This window comes from Chrysemys picta, chromosome 6 (assembly GCF_011386835.1).
Source record: "Chrysemys picta bellii isolate R12L10 chromosome 6, ASM1138683v2, whole genome shotgun sequence".
NCBI classification, from domain to species: Eukaryota; Metazoa; Chordata; order Testudines; family Emydidae; genus Chrysemys; species Chrysemys picta.
In genome coordinates this window covers 90,168,148-90,183,747 of record NC_088796.1, presented here as the reverse complement: position 1 = coordinate 90,183,747, position 15,600 = coordinate 90,168,148, and the positions used below count along the sequence as shown (strand labels likewise).

General features: G+C 41.3%; 1 protein-coding gene across 3 annotated transcripts in view; it reads right to left on the bottom strand.

The window, feature by feature from the left end:
• Positions 1-15,600, bottom strand: part of SLC28A3 (solute carrier family 28 member 3) — a 162,447-nt gene that overhangs the window by 58,184 nt on the left and 88,663 nt on the right. The window contains exon 21 of one of the 3 annotated variants that reach the window (XR_010588622.1): positions 1,639-2,790. The exons of 1 other annotated variant lie outside the window; for it this stretch is intronic. Coding sequence is in view for 1 of the 2 variants with exons in the window: in XM_065599453.1 (XP_065455525.1) it covers positions 2,693-2,790 (98 nt within the window). In the remaining variant the exon portion in view is untranslated. Of the gene's footprint in view, positions 1-1,638; positions 2,791-15,600 lie in introns of those variants that run through there. One more of the 3 variants, XM_065599453.1, reaches the window with a different exon arrangement.

Here is a 15,600-nt window from a genome sequence, read left to right as displayed (position 1 = left end):
AAAGGAACCACCACCCTCTTTCCTCCTTAACTGGGCCTAACTTTAAAACAATAGAAAATTTTCACAATTTAATCATCAGTCTCAAAATACACCCGTACTTTAAAAGAAGGAAAAGAAATCCTGTCAGGATCTGTTCCTCTCCTCACAGCTGGAGTCAGCTAAGGGGAGGTTACACCAGGTCTGGAGACTTTTTACCTTTACAAATATTTCTGTATGAAGGGACTGGATAACTCAGGGACTTGGTAATAGGATGCCGAACCTTTTGCCTCTAGGTCACCAGTCTGTTTGTTAATAACTGATCATTGTTGATTGTTGGCTAGTGGCCTGTATGAAAGGGGTATGTGGTCTCAGTTCAGTTTCGAGTGAACAAATGACCCTTCCACAGAAACCTAACCTCCATCCCTGGCACCTCTCTTACTAATCTCAGCAGAGCTCCGAGGGAGCAGTGAGACATGAAGACTGAACTCTCCTCTTGGCCCAGAAAGGTGGTCTTGCCAAACAGGACTGAGGCACATTGGCTGCATAGTGTGGGGGACACTTGGTGCTTTTGCTACATGTGCTGGACCTTGAGAAATCTGGCAATTTCATGAGCAGCAAATTTACTATAAATAAAATAAAGTTCTTCTGTGAAAGCTATTCTGATAATAATATAATAAAGCAGAATTTTTCTGAGGAAGTCTTGTTAGATTTCCTTCATATAAACTGGAAAGCTTTGACTGAACCAAACAGGTACAGTATATGTTTAAAATGCCAAAAAACTTTTGGTGATTTGCCTTCAATTCTCTGATGATTTTTTCACATATATACTTATTTCTGCAGATACCTTATCCTGCTTCCACTAATGATTAAAGGCCCAATTCTGCACAGATTAAATGGGACAACTCATGAGTAAAGGACCTGTTATGAAAGGAGATGCATGCAGGCAGATCCCTCTATCACCCAGAGTCTGATTAGAATCAGTGGGGCTCCATGCAGGCACGGGTGTCTACCTGCCTCTCATTATGTTATGCTCAGTACCTGTAGCATCAGGGCCTAAGGTACTGAACATAACTAAGGGTGGGAGAATTACACCCAAAACAGACATGGGGAAAAAAAAAAAAGGGCAGCTGGAAATAGATTTTGTCTGAGAATTATTGGATCAGCTGCTTTTGTATTTCAGTATTTTCACTTGAAAGTTCCAGGAGTAATGTTAAAATTACTTGTAAATAGCAAGAAAAGGAGGATCCATAATGCACTCATGTCTTCTCTGATGCCTAAGTGATTATAAATATAACAAAACTGCTCTTTTAAAATTCAGAAAGTGCATTCTGGAGTGTTTTAAAGATACCATCTGAGACCTGAAGCAAACCACAAAGACATTTAGAAGGAGCAAAACATGATTTTTTAAATTGCAATTTACAAGAGTGCAGCTGAAAGATGGTCTGCAATATTAAATGAACAGTATATACCATTGTTGGCTGTAAACAGAGTGCTCCTTCTAACTCCAGCTAAAGCTCCAATTCATTTCTAATTATGGTGTCTCTTGGAAGAGCCTTTCACATTTCTGTATCTCTTAGAGATACACACATTTCTGGTAATTAAAAACAAAACAAAAACAGTAGCTTATCTTGTATTTGGACAGTGTTTTTCTACCAAGAAAGTGGAATTATTATATTTCAGTCATTATTTATACTGGAGGTAGGCAAAATGACATACATTTTAATTCCAGGAGAGGATACAGTGAGCATGTTCTAATTACATTACAAACCCTGCATTTAAAGTCCTTCGATAAGAAAAAATTGTTGTATTATTCACCTTCATGATGAATCAGTTATACAAGGAAAAATCAGCCATAGGAAATGCCAAAATGTTTTTTTCCTGCTGAAATACAAGTGATGCATATTTGTGCAGATTTCCCCCCCCCCTCAGAAGAAAAGTTGGATTCCCATTCCATTTTAGGGCAAAATCCCAAGCTCCCTACTCCTGGCTTGTTTATGCATGAGCCTTATATGCACACATACTCCCACCCGCCATGGTGGAGGTAGAGCACTACAAAGTCAGGCATAATAGCAGTCCCTGCATTCAGGAGAGCTGAGGTGCGGAAGGGCAGGGAGAAAGCAGAACACAGCTTGTAGCGCAGGACTGGTGCAGCATCCAAAAGTGGCTTGAGGAGGGGAGCTTGCAGCTGTTCCCTCTGGAGCACAGTAAAAGGTGCTCTTTGCATTTATTATTTTCATACATCACATTTTTTTCTCTTTTTATTCACATTAAAGTATTTAAGTTATAACAATCAGCCATTACTAAAAAAGGAGAAAGGAAATAGAAGACAATAACTACCTACTGCATATCTAATTCTATGGACACGGTGATCAGTCTCTGGAGTTGATTGGCTTAACTTCCCAGTGACTTTATGGTATCAAGCCCTTTGTAACAGCTGTGTTATAACGGCATTATGCCCACACACAAGTCAGCATACCAGGCTCACTAGGTCATTCATACTATGCAAGGGCAGCTCAATATGCTCAGCCAATATAATACAGGACTTCCTGTCAAACCTTGGCAGGAAATCCTTGGTCTATGATAGATGCTATATTGATGTCTAGTAATTCTTGATCACAACTCTTAATTCTTAGGCACCAAGAGATTCAACAAATAGGAAAGAAAAGTAAAATATGCAGTCCAGCTGATGAAATGTGGCTGAATTTTATGGTTTTTAGGGTGACAGTGACTTTCCATCTCCTGACATCTGTATATGTAAAACGTGTGATGATATGCTAGTGTACTGTAGTCCTTTGCATTTAACTTCCTCATCTTAAAAAAAAGAAAAAAGAAGAAGAAAAAAAAAAAAGAAAAAAGAAGAAGAAAAAAAAAAGAAATAAGGTACCTGTGATTGACTACACATTCAGATCAACTCATCATCACTTATACATGCATGTATTTGAATGTGCAATAGGCAACAAATGATTTCACATTTGGATATGCTATTTATATAAGTTCACTGAATCCATACATCTGAATTTTCTCACATGCAGAGCATATGTGATCTCACAGTCAAATTGTATCACACATGCCAAGTTAGAACATTTATAATGAAGAAAATTTGAGTTATCTAAGAGAACAGCCATGTTTGAACAATTTTGCTAATGCATGAAAAAACTCCCATTTTTATTTTGCATTATGACAAAAAGCCCAAATGGATTTTTTTCAAATTTTCCAAAACAATTATTTTTATATTTGTTTTTTTACCCAAAAGTTACCAGCCAAAAGGGTCAATTTATTGAAAAATTACAAGTGTTTTTGATGAAAATGCTTTCTCAACTGTAACTGCAGCATTGCAATCATGGCTAACACAAAGGGTCAAAATCCTTCCCATTTTACTCACACAAAACTCCCAGGACATCAATGAGAGTTAGGTGAGTAACATAAGAAAGATTTGGTCCTAACACAGGAAGAAGATTGTTTTTATAAAACATGACACCATGGCTCAGGTGCTGAGATATGCTATGGACAGGGCCGGCTCTAACTGTTTTGCTGCCCCAAGCGGCAAAAAAAAGTGCCTCCCTGCTGAGCGCCCCGCCGCCGGAACCCCCCTCCGAGCGCTGCGCCCCGTGCAGTCCCCCCACCGAGTGCCGCGCCGCCGGAATCCCCCCGAGCGCCGCACCCCGCGCTGCCCCCACTGCCGGAGCGCCGCCCGCCGAGCGCCGCGCCGCCGGAGCGCACCCCCCGCGGAATGCCGTGCCGCGCTGCCCCCCGCCACCCCAAGATTGGCCGCCCCTTACTAGGTGCCGCCCCAAGCATGTGCTTGGTTGCCTGGTGCCGGCCCTGGCTATGGGATGAGAGACATACATATGTTCAAAGGCATTTTTCCTTCAAGTATTCCTCAAACATTTGAGTTCTATAGCAGATAGAGTAAACGACAAAATATGTGTAGCCTGGAACAAATGAGTGTGGCGTGTTCAGAGTGGTCTTTAGAAACATGTTAACTACCTTGAGTTAACTGACAATAACTCCACGTAAAACCCTTTAGGTGCATTCATGTTAGGATTTTTTTAAACCACCATGTTAATTAACACTCAGTAACTAATATGTGATAAAATCCAAGTGTTTAGTTTTCACATATGAGCAGGATGACTACAGGAAATTCGAGGGCTCACCTTCATTACCTAAAATGTGAAAACTATGAAGTGCCTTGTCCACACTAGGATTTTACCACATAACACGTGCCAAACAAAAACCTCTTTTCCTAGTGAGGACAAGTCTACAAAGTCCTAGTGTAGACACAGCTATAGGATCTTTCAAGAAAGAAAGAGTAGACAAGAGCTGAATTTCTTATATAAAACAAACACAGATCAAAAAAAGTTGCTAAAACAATCATATCAGGTCTTCTTCAAACAGGACAAAAACAAAAAAAGGGCTCAAACTCCATTTTTCCCTCTTTTGCAGTCTACCTTTAAAATAAGTGTTTAAGAGAGTAGAGAAAAACAGAAGGAGAAAGAGAAAGAATTTTGAAAGCTAAATACAGCCTCCATGATGGCTGCTTGGATTTCCTTCAGTTATACAGACTACAGTGGTGATACAGTGTTTGAGTTGCAATACAACTTATCAGGAAGAAGCAAAAGGCCCAATCCTGTATTCCTTAAGGACTCGGTCAAAACTTCCATTGAAGCTAGGCAGTTTTTCCAGAGTAACAACCACAGACAAAAATTTTTTAAAAGTGCCTGAGTGACTAGGATCCTAACTCCCAACTCACTGGTATTTAGGCTCCTAAGTCACTTAAATGCTTTTAAAAAATTACTCAATAGGATCAGTTTCCAAGTTTTTCACAGTGGTATTTTTCTGCCCTTTTAATAACTTCTCAAAAGACAGATTGCTTAAGAGGGAGTTTTATACACTTTGGCCCAATCCTACAATGTGGCTAATGTTTCCAGCAAGGTGTTTAGCAATCCCTAGTCCCGCTGATTATAATTGGATGCACTCAGTCCCCTTTGTTGGGTTGGGCTCCCTTCAACAAGAACTACACATAAACAATTTATGAGGACTTTATTATAAACATTTTGTAAAAATAAAAACCTTTTTTCAGGGAAGACTATGCAACTTGCACTTTCAGGAAGCTTATTGGCTGACAGAAAATCCACTGCATATTCTAAAGCACTGAAACATGAACATGTTTATAATAGTTCTTTACTGCACTATATTTTGTACTAAATGATCTGGTTCCATGAAAGGTACCTTTTAATATGGTAGCACTTATTCCCCACTATGCTTCTAGCATGAACAATTGTGATCCAACACCATCAATACCTGCCACCTGTATAGACTACATAATGAATATTTTAGAAGCAAAAATGTACTTAGGAGTTAAAACCTTGGATAGTAAATATTCATTAGGCACTTAAATTATTGTTTTAAAACAGCTTTTGTGATGTGGGGGGCATGTTTTTTTGTCAGCTGCTCAATATTTATTTTAAACGTATTAAACCACCTCAGAAATATTCATTGCACGAAAAGCTTTTTATGTTTGAGTGGATTAAATTTACAAGCCCAAATTAATGCTATAAATTACATTTACATAATTCATTCTCCACAAAGCAGAGTTTGTTTTGCATGTGTAGCTGCTAATATATGCATTGAAGAAGAAAACACAGCACAGTATTGTTGCGCACACTGCTAATTTGGCCTAAGCAGAGTTTATGAACCATTTCCGCACCCCTCTGGTTGTAGGATCTTTTTTTCAGTAGCTATATTTCACAATTAAGCATCAGGTACATGTGTTCTCAAACAACAAGGACCTTGCTAAGTAAACTCAAGCAGCTCTCTCTCTGGCTCTTAGTAACATAATAATGCTTAAAAAGCAATTATTAGTATTTTGCTTATTACTGTAAACAAGAAAAGGCAACTGGGGAGAAGTGAAGTAATTGAACAGAAGGTTAGACACTAATGTCTTTCCTTGTTGATTTGAAACATCCACAAGAAAAAACAAGCTGAGCTCAAATTCTTGTTAGTATTAAACATTTATTTTTTTAAGTTGAGATTTTCAAAGCCTACTAGGGGATGTAGCCACACAACTCCACTGAAATTAATGGGAGCTGTGTGGCTAAATCCAAGTTCAGCTTTGGAAATATCCACCAAAAGTCCCATAGTAACTCCCAGTGGCTGAAAACCAAGTTGATGTGGTATGTGTGATCAAGTACATGTGATGTGGTAAGGCTGGTAAATTGTTCTGCAAAATTCAATGAAACAATTCTATTCACACATTTTCTGGTCTAGAAAGCATGACCCATGAGGAAAAATTGAAGAAAAAATGTGTTTGTTTAGTCTGGAGAAGAGAAGACAGAGGGGACATTATAACAATTTTCAAGTACATAAAAGGTGGTTACAAGAAGAACGGTGAAAAATTGTTCTGATTAACCACTGAGGATAGGACAAGAAACAATGGGGTTAAATTGCAGCAAGGGAAGTTTAGGTTGGACATTAGGAAAAAACTTCCTAACTGTCAAGAGTAGTGAAGCACTGGAACAAATTGCCTAGGAAGATTGTGGAATCTCCGTCATTGGAGGTTTTTAAGAACAGGTTAGACAAACACCAGCCAGGAATAGTCTAGTTATTACTTAGTCCAGTCTTGAGTGCAGGGGACTGGACTAGATGGCCTATTGAGGTTCCGTTCCAGTCCTACACTTCTATGATTCTATGACAACAATCTAGGGCCACTAGTCCTCCAATGCTTTCCCACAATCCCCCAGAACCCCTCTTTCCTCTGGTCTTTTCTTGCCATCTTGTCTAATCACTATTTTCTGACCAGAAGCCACCTACCATAGCAAACAGGCCTGCTCGGAATTCTTCCCACCTGAGGCACACGCAGCTTCTGGTAGCAGGAATTGCACACACTGCTGGCCCAGACTATTGTATTTTGAAAATAGCTTCCAAGCTGACATCATCTCAGTGTGCTGTCAGCTAGACAGAGGCTGGTACTCAGGCAGGTACTGGTGGATTTCTGGTGAGAGGACAGCAAGACCCACAATATTGAAAGCAAGAACCAAAATGCAAAGTTTTACTATTAAATTTCCAAGAAGTTATGGGATAACAGTTTAGGGAGAAAATCAAAGGCATTAAGATGCAGTACAGAATAGCCAAGGACCATAGCTCCCAGGCCAGTAATTCCATGATGATGTGCCCGTATTATGATGAGATGGATTGTAGCATTAGCAACACCCCAACCATGGACCTCATTTTAGACTGGGCTGTTTAAAGGCGCCAGGCAGATCAGTGGATTAGGTGGACAGGGGGAGCATACAGAGCCAGAGGATGGCGAATTGGAGCAGTTGGAGCTAGGCTCAGAGTCCAAAGACCTATTCACAGAGAAGTCCAAAGTGGCGGGAAGACTTGAGATGGATGTGGCAGAAGGTCTGGCATCATAGCCTGTTAAGATGTGTGCTGCCCTTCTGGGTTAATTACAATGAGGGAGGGAATGGGGGGAGATGGTTCACCTGCTAAGGGCCATTCTCTGTTACTGTTAGGAGAGAGATTACAAAATGGAGTGTGGCTTTTTGCTATAAACAATACAGTGATATCTGCAGAGAGCCTGGAATCACAGCTCTGAGAGGTCTGAACTGTTCTGTTAACCTCAGTTAGGCATTAACACAGACACCCAATAATGATAATATAGATATCAACTGTGTGACTATGTTACTACTGAACAATCATGTAAAAAGAGAGACAGGATCACTGATCTGCCCAATCTACTTACTATACCTGACATTTAATTTTAGGATCATAGGAAGGCGCTTGGGCAAGTATCACTTTTTTTTATTTCTTCTCAATATGACCTATGGAAGCAAAAGGCCAAAGGGGAGCTGAGCCGAGCGCAGAGGGGTACCTGAGACCCACTAAAGAAGCCAACACTGCAGAGCTCATTGGGGCATCCAAGCCCTCTTCCAGTGAGCCACTCCACCCAGTGGTGTGCTCTGGTAATGAGTGTGGGGACCAGCTACTCCTTTTTCTCCTGGAAGCTGCCTGCAGCCTCCAGAAGACAGCACTGCATTGGTTACATTCAGTTCCCATTTTCAGGCTTCCCTTTGCAAAGATGAAAGCTAGAAACATTTATAGTAAATGGAAGTTTAGATTTTCATATCACATGGGCAGAACCCTATGCCTTTATCTGGGCCTGCCCAAGGGTGTAACCACACCTCACAGATGGAAAGCCAAGCGTACGGGAGCCCAGATGAGTCCATGTGATCGTATTTTGAATATCTGCACAATCTATTGTGAGCGATATCTCACTTGGTATCTCAGGTGGGCATAGCTTGGCTTGAGGGACGAGCATTACTACCATTTTGCCCTCTCAATTTGAGGCCCTCCGCTTGGCTAGTTTGTTTCATCAACTTGTTGTGTCATGTCTTTTAGAGTATAAGCTCTTTGTCACATGGACTGTCAGTTACGATATGTTGGGACAGTTGTAATTTTCCATTGTCCTTGGTACCATATTTAATCATTCTTTGGTCTCAATACTTCATGGATATTAACCCAGATCTATTTATTTCCTATCGATAGTGGTTCCTAGCTCATGGTCTCCCTCTTTGGGGATGCCGTCACTGCAGACTTAACTTGGGCTTCTACTCAGGTGTTGCCCCTAACGTCCCTCTCATTCACACACAAAACCCTCTCATCAGAGCATAAACCCAAGCTAGCTGGCTCATCTGGGGGCATGAGCTAAAAGCTGGTAGCCTGTCTACTTTCCAATGAAGAGACAGGCTAAACCACTTGAATGCTGATAGTCCTCCCATGCCTTCCGGTAATTAATTCCTACTGGGTGTCCAGAAAGACAGACAAGCTCTCCCACAATTTACTGGGAAAGAATCCTAGAGTGGTTCAGTTTACTGCAGCACAAAGAGCTGTGGGATGTGCCCTGAGTTGTCCTGGAGAGAGACACAGGAGAGAACACAGTAACTCAGATATGGCTTTTTCACTGTGGCTGCTTACACCCAGGTTAGGCTAATCCAGCTGCTCAGATCCCAGTGCCAATCACTAGTATTAACTGCAGTGAAAACATACAATTTGAAATGAATGTCTGGAGTTCCTAAGATTAAATCCTCTGAAGGTTTAGGAACTTCCTTATCACTTTTGGTATGTTCAGGAGCAGTGAGTTATCTGTTCCATTTACATAGTTAGGAATTGTTTACATTTAGAACTTTAACAGAATAGTTATTTCAGAATAAGAGTGTCCACATGGGGGCTAACATGGAAATAAGTATTCCAGAATAGCTATTTTGCTACATTTCCAAGTGTAGACAAGTAAATAGTGAGACCATTAGGAAGTAGCTTGAAACCACCATTGCAGCCAGAGATTACTTTTTAATCCCCTTCCTGCTTCTCCATGTGGGCACCAATGATACTGCCAAGAATGACTTTGAGCAGATCACTGCAGACTACGTGGCTCTGGGAAGAAGGATAAAGGAGTTTGAGGCGCAAGTCATGTTCTAGTCCATCCTCCCTGTAGAAGGAAAAGGCCCGGGTAGAGACTGTCGAATTGTGGAAGTCAATGAATGGCTATGCAGGTGGTGTCGGAGAGAAGGCTTTGGATTCTTTGACCATGGGATATTGTTCCAAGAAGGAGAAGTGCTAGGCAGAGATGGGCTCCACCTAATGAAGAGAGGGAAGAGCCTCTTCGCAAGCAGGCTGGCTAACCTAGTGAGGAGGGCTTTAAACTAGGTTCACCGGGGGAAGGAGACCAAAGCCCTGAGGTAAGTGGGGAAGTGGGATACCAGGAGGAAGCACGAGCAGGAGAGCACAAGAGGGGAGGACTCCTGCCTCATAGTGAGAAAGCAGGACAATCAGCGAGTTATCTTAAGTACCTATACACAAATGCAAGAAGCCTGGGAAACAAGCAGGGAGAACTGGAAGTCCTGGCACAGTCAAGGAATTATGATGTGATTGGAATAACAGAGACTTGGGGGGATAACTCACATGACTGGAGTACTGTCATGGATAGATATAAACTGTTCAGGAAAGACAGGCAGGGCAGAAAAGGTGAGGGAGTTGCATTGTACGTAAGAGAGCAGTATGACTGCTCAGAGCTCCAGTATGAAACTGCAGAAAAACCTGAGTCTCTGGATTAAGTTTAGAAGTGTGAGCAACAAGGATGATGTCATGGTGGGAGTCTGCTATAGACCACCAGACCAGGGGGATGAGGTGGACCAAGCTTTCTTCTGGCAACTAACAGAAGTTTCTAGATCTAGGGTTACCATACGTCCGGATTTCCCCGGACATGTCCGGCTTTTTGGTGCTCAAATCCCCATCCGGGGGGAATTGCCAAAAAACTGGACATGTCCGGGGAAATAGGGAGGCAGCATAAATCAGGGTCCGCCCGGCCCTAGCAGGACCCGCCAGGTCCGCAGCGCAGCCCAGTCGCCCGGCTACATGGAGTGTCCTCTTTTTTAAATGTTTGAATATGGTAACCCTACTAGATCACAGGCACTGGAATGGGTTACCTAGGGAGGTGGTGGAATCTCCTTCCTTAGAGGTTTTTAAGGTCAGGCTTGACAAAGGCCTGGCTGGGATGATTTAGTTGGGGATTGGTCCTGCTTTTAGCAGGGGGTTGGACTAGATGACCTCCTGAGGTCCCTTCCAACCCTGATATTCTATGATTCTAATCATAATAATTAAAATCTCTGGATACAACATGATACTCAAATACACTTACGTTGCCGTGATACTTTGGGTCAAGTTAGCAGTTGCATACATGTATTTAAGAACTTAATTTGGCCATTCCTGTATAATTCACAGGGAAAAAAGCAGCATTTAAGTAAAGTTACTCAAAGTGACCGAAGACAGACAATTCACAATTAAGCTCCCCCGTAACTTATGTTGCTAGCAGTACACTTAACTCAGCAATAACACATTTCGCAGCTCTTTAATAGTGTGTGTTAGCAGTGGCGGATTAGTCACTGGGCAACAAGACCCGTGCTCAGGGGCCCCGGCCAATTGGGGGGCCCTCAGAAAAATGGACGCCCCTGCACAATGACCCACTCTGCCCACCTGGCACTCCTGCAGGCAGAAGGGGCGGGGAGGGGCCCCCACTTGTTCTGGCCCAGGGTCCCAGAAACTCCTAATCCACCTCTCTGTGTTTCTTACCTTAGTATTATTAACACTTTTGTGTGTTATTATAGTAGGGTGTTTCATGGATGGTAGCACTGTGCTTATTTTGTAACACTTGGTTTATCACTCATTTCTAGATAAACAGGAATGGATTTCAATTTAAGAGCCTGCCCCTGCTCCCATAGAAGTCAAAGTCAAAACTCAAATTGACTTTAATAGGAATAAGATCGAGTCCTTAAACTGTAAGGTCCATATCATGAAGAGTTTATGGCAAATTCTGAGTGGGAGGAGGGCAGGAGTACTTACAGATAAACAAAATGTATATTTTGAACAAACCCAGAGCAAACATTTTGAAACACTGCATTTCTTATGAGTCAAAATCTGATAAGCTCAGAACATGTATTGCTTTCCCATTGTACAAAGTGCTTCTCCTGAGAATGTTCCTCATCAAAAAGTTCCCTGAGGCCTGGTCTACGCTGGGGAGGGGGAGATTGATCTAAGTTATGCAACTTCAGCTATGTGAATAATGTAGCTGAAGTTGACGTACTTAGACCTACTCACCGCGGTGTCTTCACTGTGGTGAGTCAACTGCTGCCGCTCCCCCGTTGACTTCACCTGCGCCTCTCGCGGTGGTGGAGTACAGGAGTCGACGGGAGAGCGCTCTTCCATTGACGATTTATCGTGTCTAGACTAGATGCAATAAATCGACCCTTGCTGGATCGATCGCTGCCTGCCGATCCGGCGGGTAGTGTAGACATACCCTGAGATTCCCTTATTTCCCACCCTTTTCTGTGCAGGACAATTTCACTCAAGTTGGTCCTTATTAAAATGAGCGCTTGACAACCTCTGGGCAATAATTATATGCATTCCCTGCTTGTTCTCCCTTCCTGATGCCTATTGGGAAGCACTTAACATCTTGGATTCCTCTTACAATAGTTTTATCCAGACAATTTGGGCAAAAGCTGGTTATCAAACAAAATATGCTTTGGATGACTTGTGCTATCCCTAAGCATACAGAAAATCATTTAATCTAACTGTTTTCATGATACCATTCAGCTTCTCTGATCTCCTGCTTCAACTTTGCTCCTGTTGATGATGTCTCTCTCTCCCCTCACTGAAATATATCTGATGGCTCCCTCTCCCAGGAAGACTCCTGGCAGCTGGCCACTAGGAATGGACAGTAGGCATGACAGACAACTGGAGTTTTGCCCAGCTTTTCTGGTGAATTGTTTACACTCTACAAGAGGTGGTGAGAAGCTGGAATTTTCCTGGAGTTGCAGCATACTTGAAAGGTTATGCCTTTCCCCTTGCCTCTTCAGTACAGCTTAAATTTTCTCCATCCCAACTCACTTTGCTATATTTTGTTAAAAGGAGTTGCCTTGTGTACCTTGATTGCTTCAGAACATTTTAGTGTCACTTGAACCAAACTGCTCCTGCTGTTTTATGTATGAACACATAATGAATGAACCATGAGCCTTACGTTTCTCATGCTACAAAATCAACCAAGTCTATTATCTCTGTCACGTTTGGCACCTGCGGCTGCTTAGAGCTGTATATGGAGGAGCAGGAAACTGTGTGGGCCTGCATACAGGGGAGCCTCCAGAAAACAGTTGGATCTTTGTTTCTTAAACCCTTTGGGGGCAAAATGTAGTCTTTCTGGAGAAGCACCTCAATATAAAATGCAAGTAGATTTAAGAGAAATTCATCAGGAAAATCCAAGTTCAACATACAAATTTCTGAAAATTCTCTCCTAAAGTTTCAACTACGTGAGTTCTGAAAAGGTTTATTTTGGTGCCGGGAAAACTGTTCAGGTGCAAACAGGAGGCTCCTCTCCTTCAGCCAGGACTGTCATGGTTTAATCTACTGAAACATGATCCAGAAAGTGCAATTTGCATTCAGCAGATGCTTGTGTGACATTTGTATTCTGAATTTGTGCGGTGACATAAAAGGAAGCTTTTCCAATGACTATCCTAGAAGAGCTCTGCATTCTGGGAGTCCTGCCCAAAAGCAGAGGGAGGAAGAGCGTTTGGATTCCCATTCCATTTTGCTGAATTTGTAGTCAACAGATCACCCACAAACGTGAACTTCTCCTGATTTCTCGCTTACACCTCAGGTGTCTTGCCATGTGAGGACGGCAAACTCATGAGTTATGGTGGAGACTAGCTTTCCATTACAAGTCGAATTTTTTAAAAGTTCTTTTCACTTCAGGTTTTGCATGTGTGCTCTGTGTCCAGAAAAGATTTTTTCCCTTGATTCTCAGGTGATTTGGAGAGCATATTGAAATCTGGGACTCAGGAAAAAAAATGTATGGAAAATTCTTCTAATGGTTTTTTGCCACATTTCATTCCCAAAACAACTTGTATTAGAAACTTGACATGAACTTCATTTGAAAGATTCTGATGAGATCCTTTACCATGATGGGGAAAGGCATAAGAAACTTAGAAAATTAGAATAATCTTGTAGGTTCTAGAGAACCAGATGATACCAAATGACTGCTGGAGATCTAAGCTTTCATTACAAAAAAACAAAAATGTTGGTCTCTTTTCCTTGCAGAGTTAACTTTAAAACCATCATAAAATTATTTCAAAATGTAAAGAAATTGTCATGGAAGTTTATCATAGAGACTTATCTGGGAAAAAAATAAAATCAAAACATCACAGACTGACTCCCTCACCATCTTCGCTAACTCTCCTCTTGTTTGATAATCCTCCAGCAGCAGAGCTCCTATCTTCTCCTTCCCCCTATGGTCCACCAAAGGGAGTTTTCATTCCCCTTTGTACTCCTCCTAGATTTTTTGCATGTGTTTCCAGTGACAGTAGTAGCATTGCCACCAGGAGAAACTGGTGTTGTTGTGTTATGCAGTATTTAATAGTGGCTGTGTTGCACCCAAGAGCTGGCTACATTACGTGGTGGGGGAAGCAATACCCTATACATAATTATTACAACTTTGTAGGGTACTGTGAGGCTTAATTTCTGTGGCAAAGTGCTTTTAGCTCCTTGGATGAAAGATGTTACAAAAATACAAGTATTATTGATCCACCAAAAATTGTGACTCATGAAAATTAAAATTTAGAAAACATTAATTGTTCTAAAGGAATGAATCTTCTACTTCACAGCACTTACAAAGTAAAAATGATCCCCAGCCCCAATGTTCATTATATGCTGCATTGCCACTTAAAGGAATGATGCTGGAAAATGGAGAGCAACCAGGGAAATGTCTGGCATATAGTTGCCAACCCTCCAGGATTGTCCTGGAATCTCCTGGAATTAAAGATTAATCTTCAATTAAAGATTATGTCATGTGATGAAACCTCCAGGAATATATCCAACCAAAATCGGCAGCCCTACTGGCATATTCACTTAAAAACAGAGCAACAATAATAATATAAACTTCCATTAATATCCAACATAATGGGGAAGTAATGTCAAATAAGTAAGTAGATAAAGTCTGTAGGCTAGTCTCAGCAGATATATACTTTGAAAATGATTATACTGATGTAATAAAAAAAATTAATGGATTCCTTAACAATCTACAGATGCCCCAATCTACAAACACACATACAAAAGGATAACTTAGAAAATGCATTAGATGAGAAGACCATTAATGCACTAAATAATGGGAAAACAGAGGGCCCGGATGATTTACCAAGAAAATTCTCAGAAGTCTTTAAAGAAACTCAGGGCTCCATTTTGTGTGCAGTACTCCACGTGGCCTCTGAATGTGATAAATTGCCCAAGACATTCTGGAGCATTCTTATGTAAAGCTACAGACGTGTAACCTTTATCTAGCTTATCAGCGAAGTACTTGTAAAAGTATTGCCAAAAAACTGAAATCTATTATTCAGTAAAACATGAGAATCAGGTTAGCTCGTTAATTTTTTTTGACAATAAACTTATTAACTTTGATAAATGTTAATCAGAATAAATACAACAGGGGCCATTGACTACAGAGAGTTTTTTTTTTAAACCACTGATAATGTCCTTGTTCTGCTATAGGAGTTGTCCTGATACCAAAGAGTTTACAATCTAAAAAGACACAGAGAGAGAAGATTGTATATGCTGGGAGAGACCCAGAGGAGGATTTTTAAAAAAATCTAAAATGTATTTTGGGGGACTATTTTTCTAAGAAAATGCCAGTTTCTCAGGAAGAAGAGAGGGAAAACATAACAGAAGTTTATACTTACCAGCTAGAAGAGAAAGAGGTACAGCTAGTTACAAAGCAGCCAAAAAACAAACAAAAACGTGCCATTGCATTTCTGCATGGCAGATCCAGAGGCATCATCACCCCTAGCTCTTACAGTGCTTTTCATCAGTAGATCTCAAAATGCTTCACAATCTTTAATGTATTTACCCTCACAATACCCCTGTGAGGTAAGGAAGTGCTAGTCTCCTCATTTTACAATATGGGAACTGGGGCACAGAGAGATTAAGTGACTGGTCCAAGGTCAGACAGGAAGGCTGTGGTGGAGCAGAGAGTTGAACGCAGGCCTCACAGTCTTAGGCTAGGGCCCTAACCACCGGATCATCCTT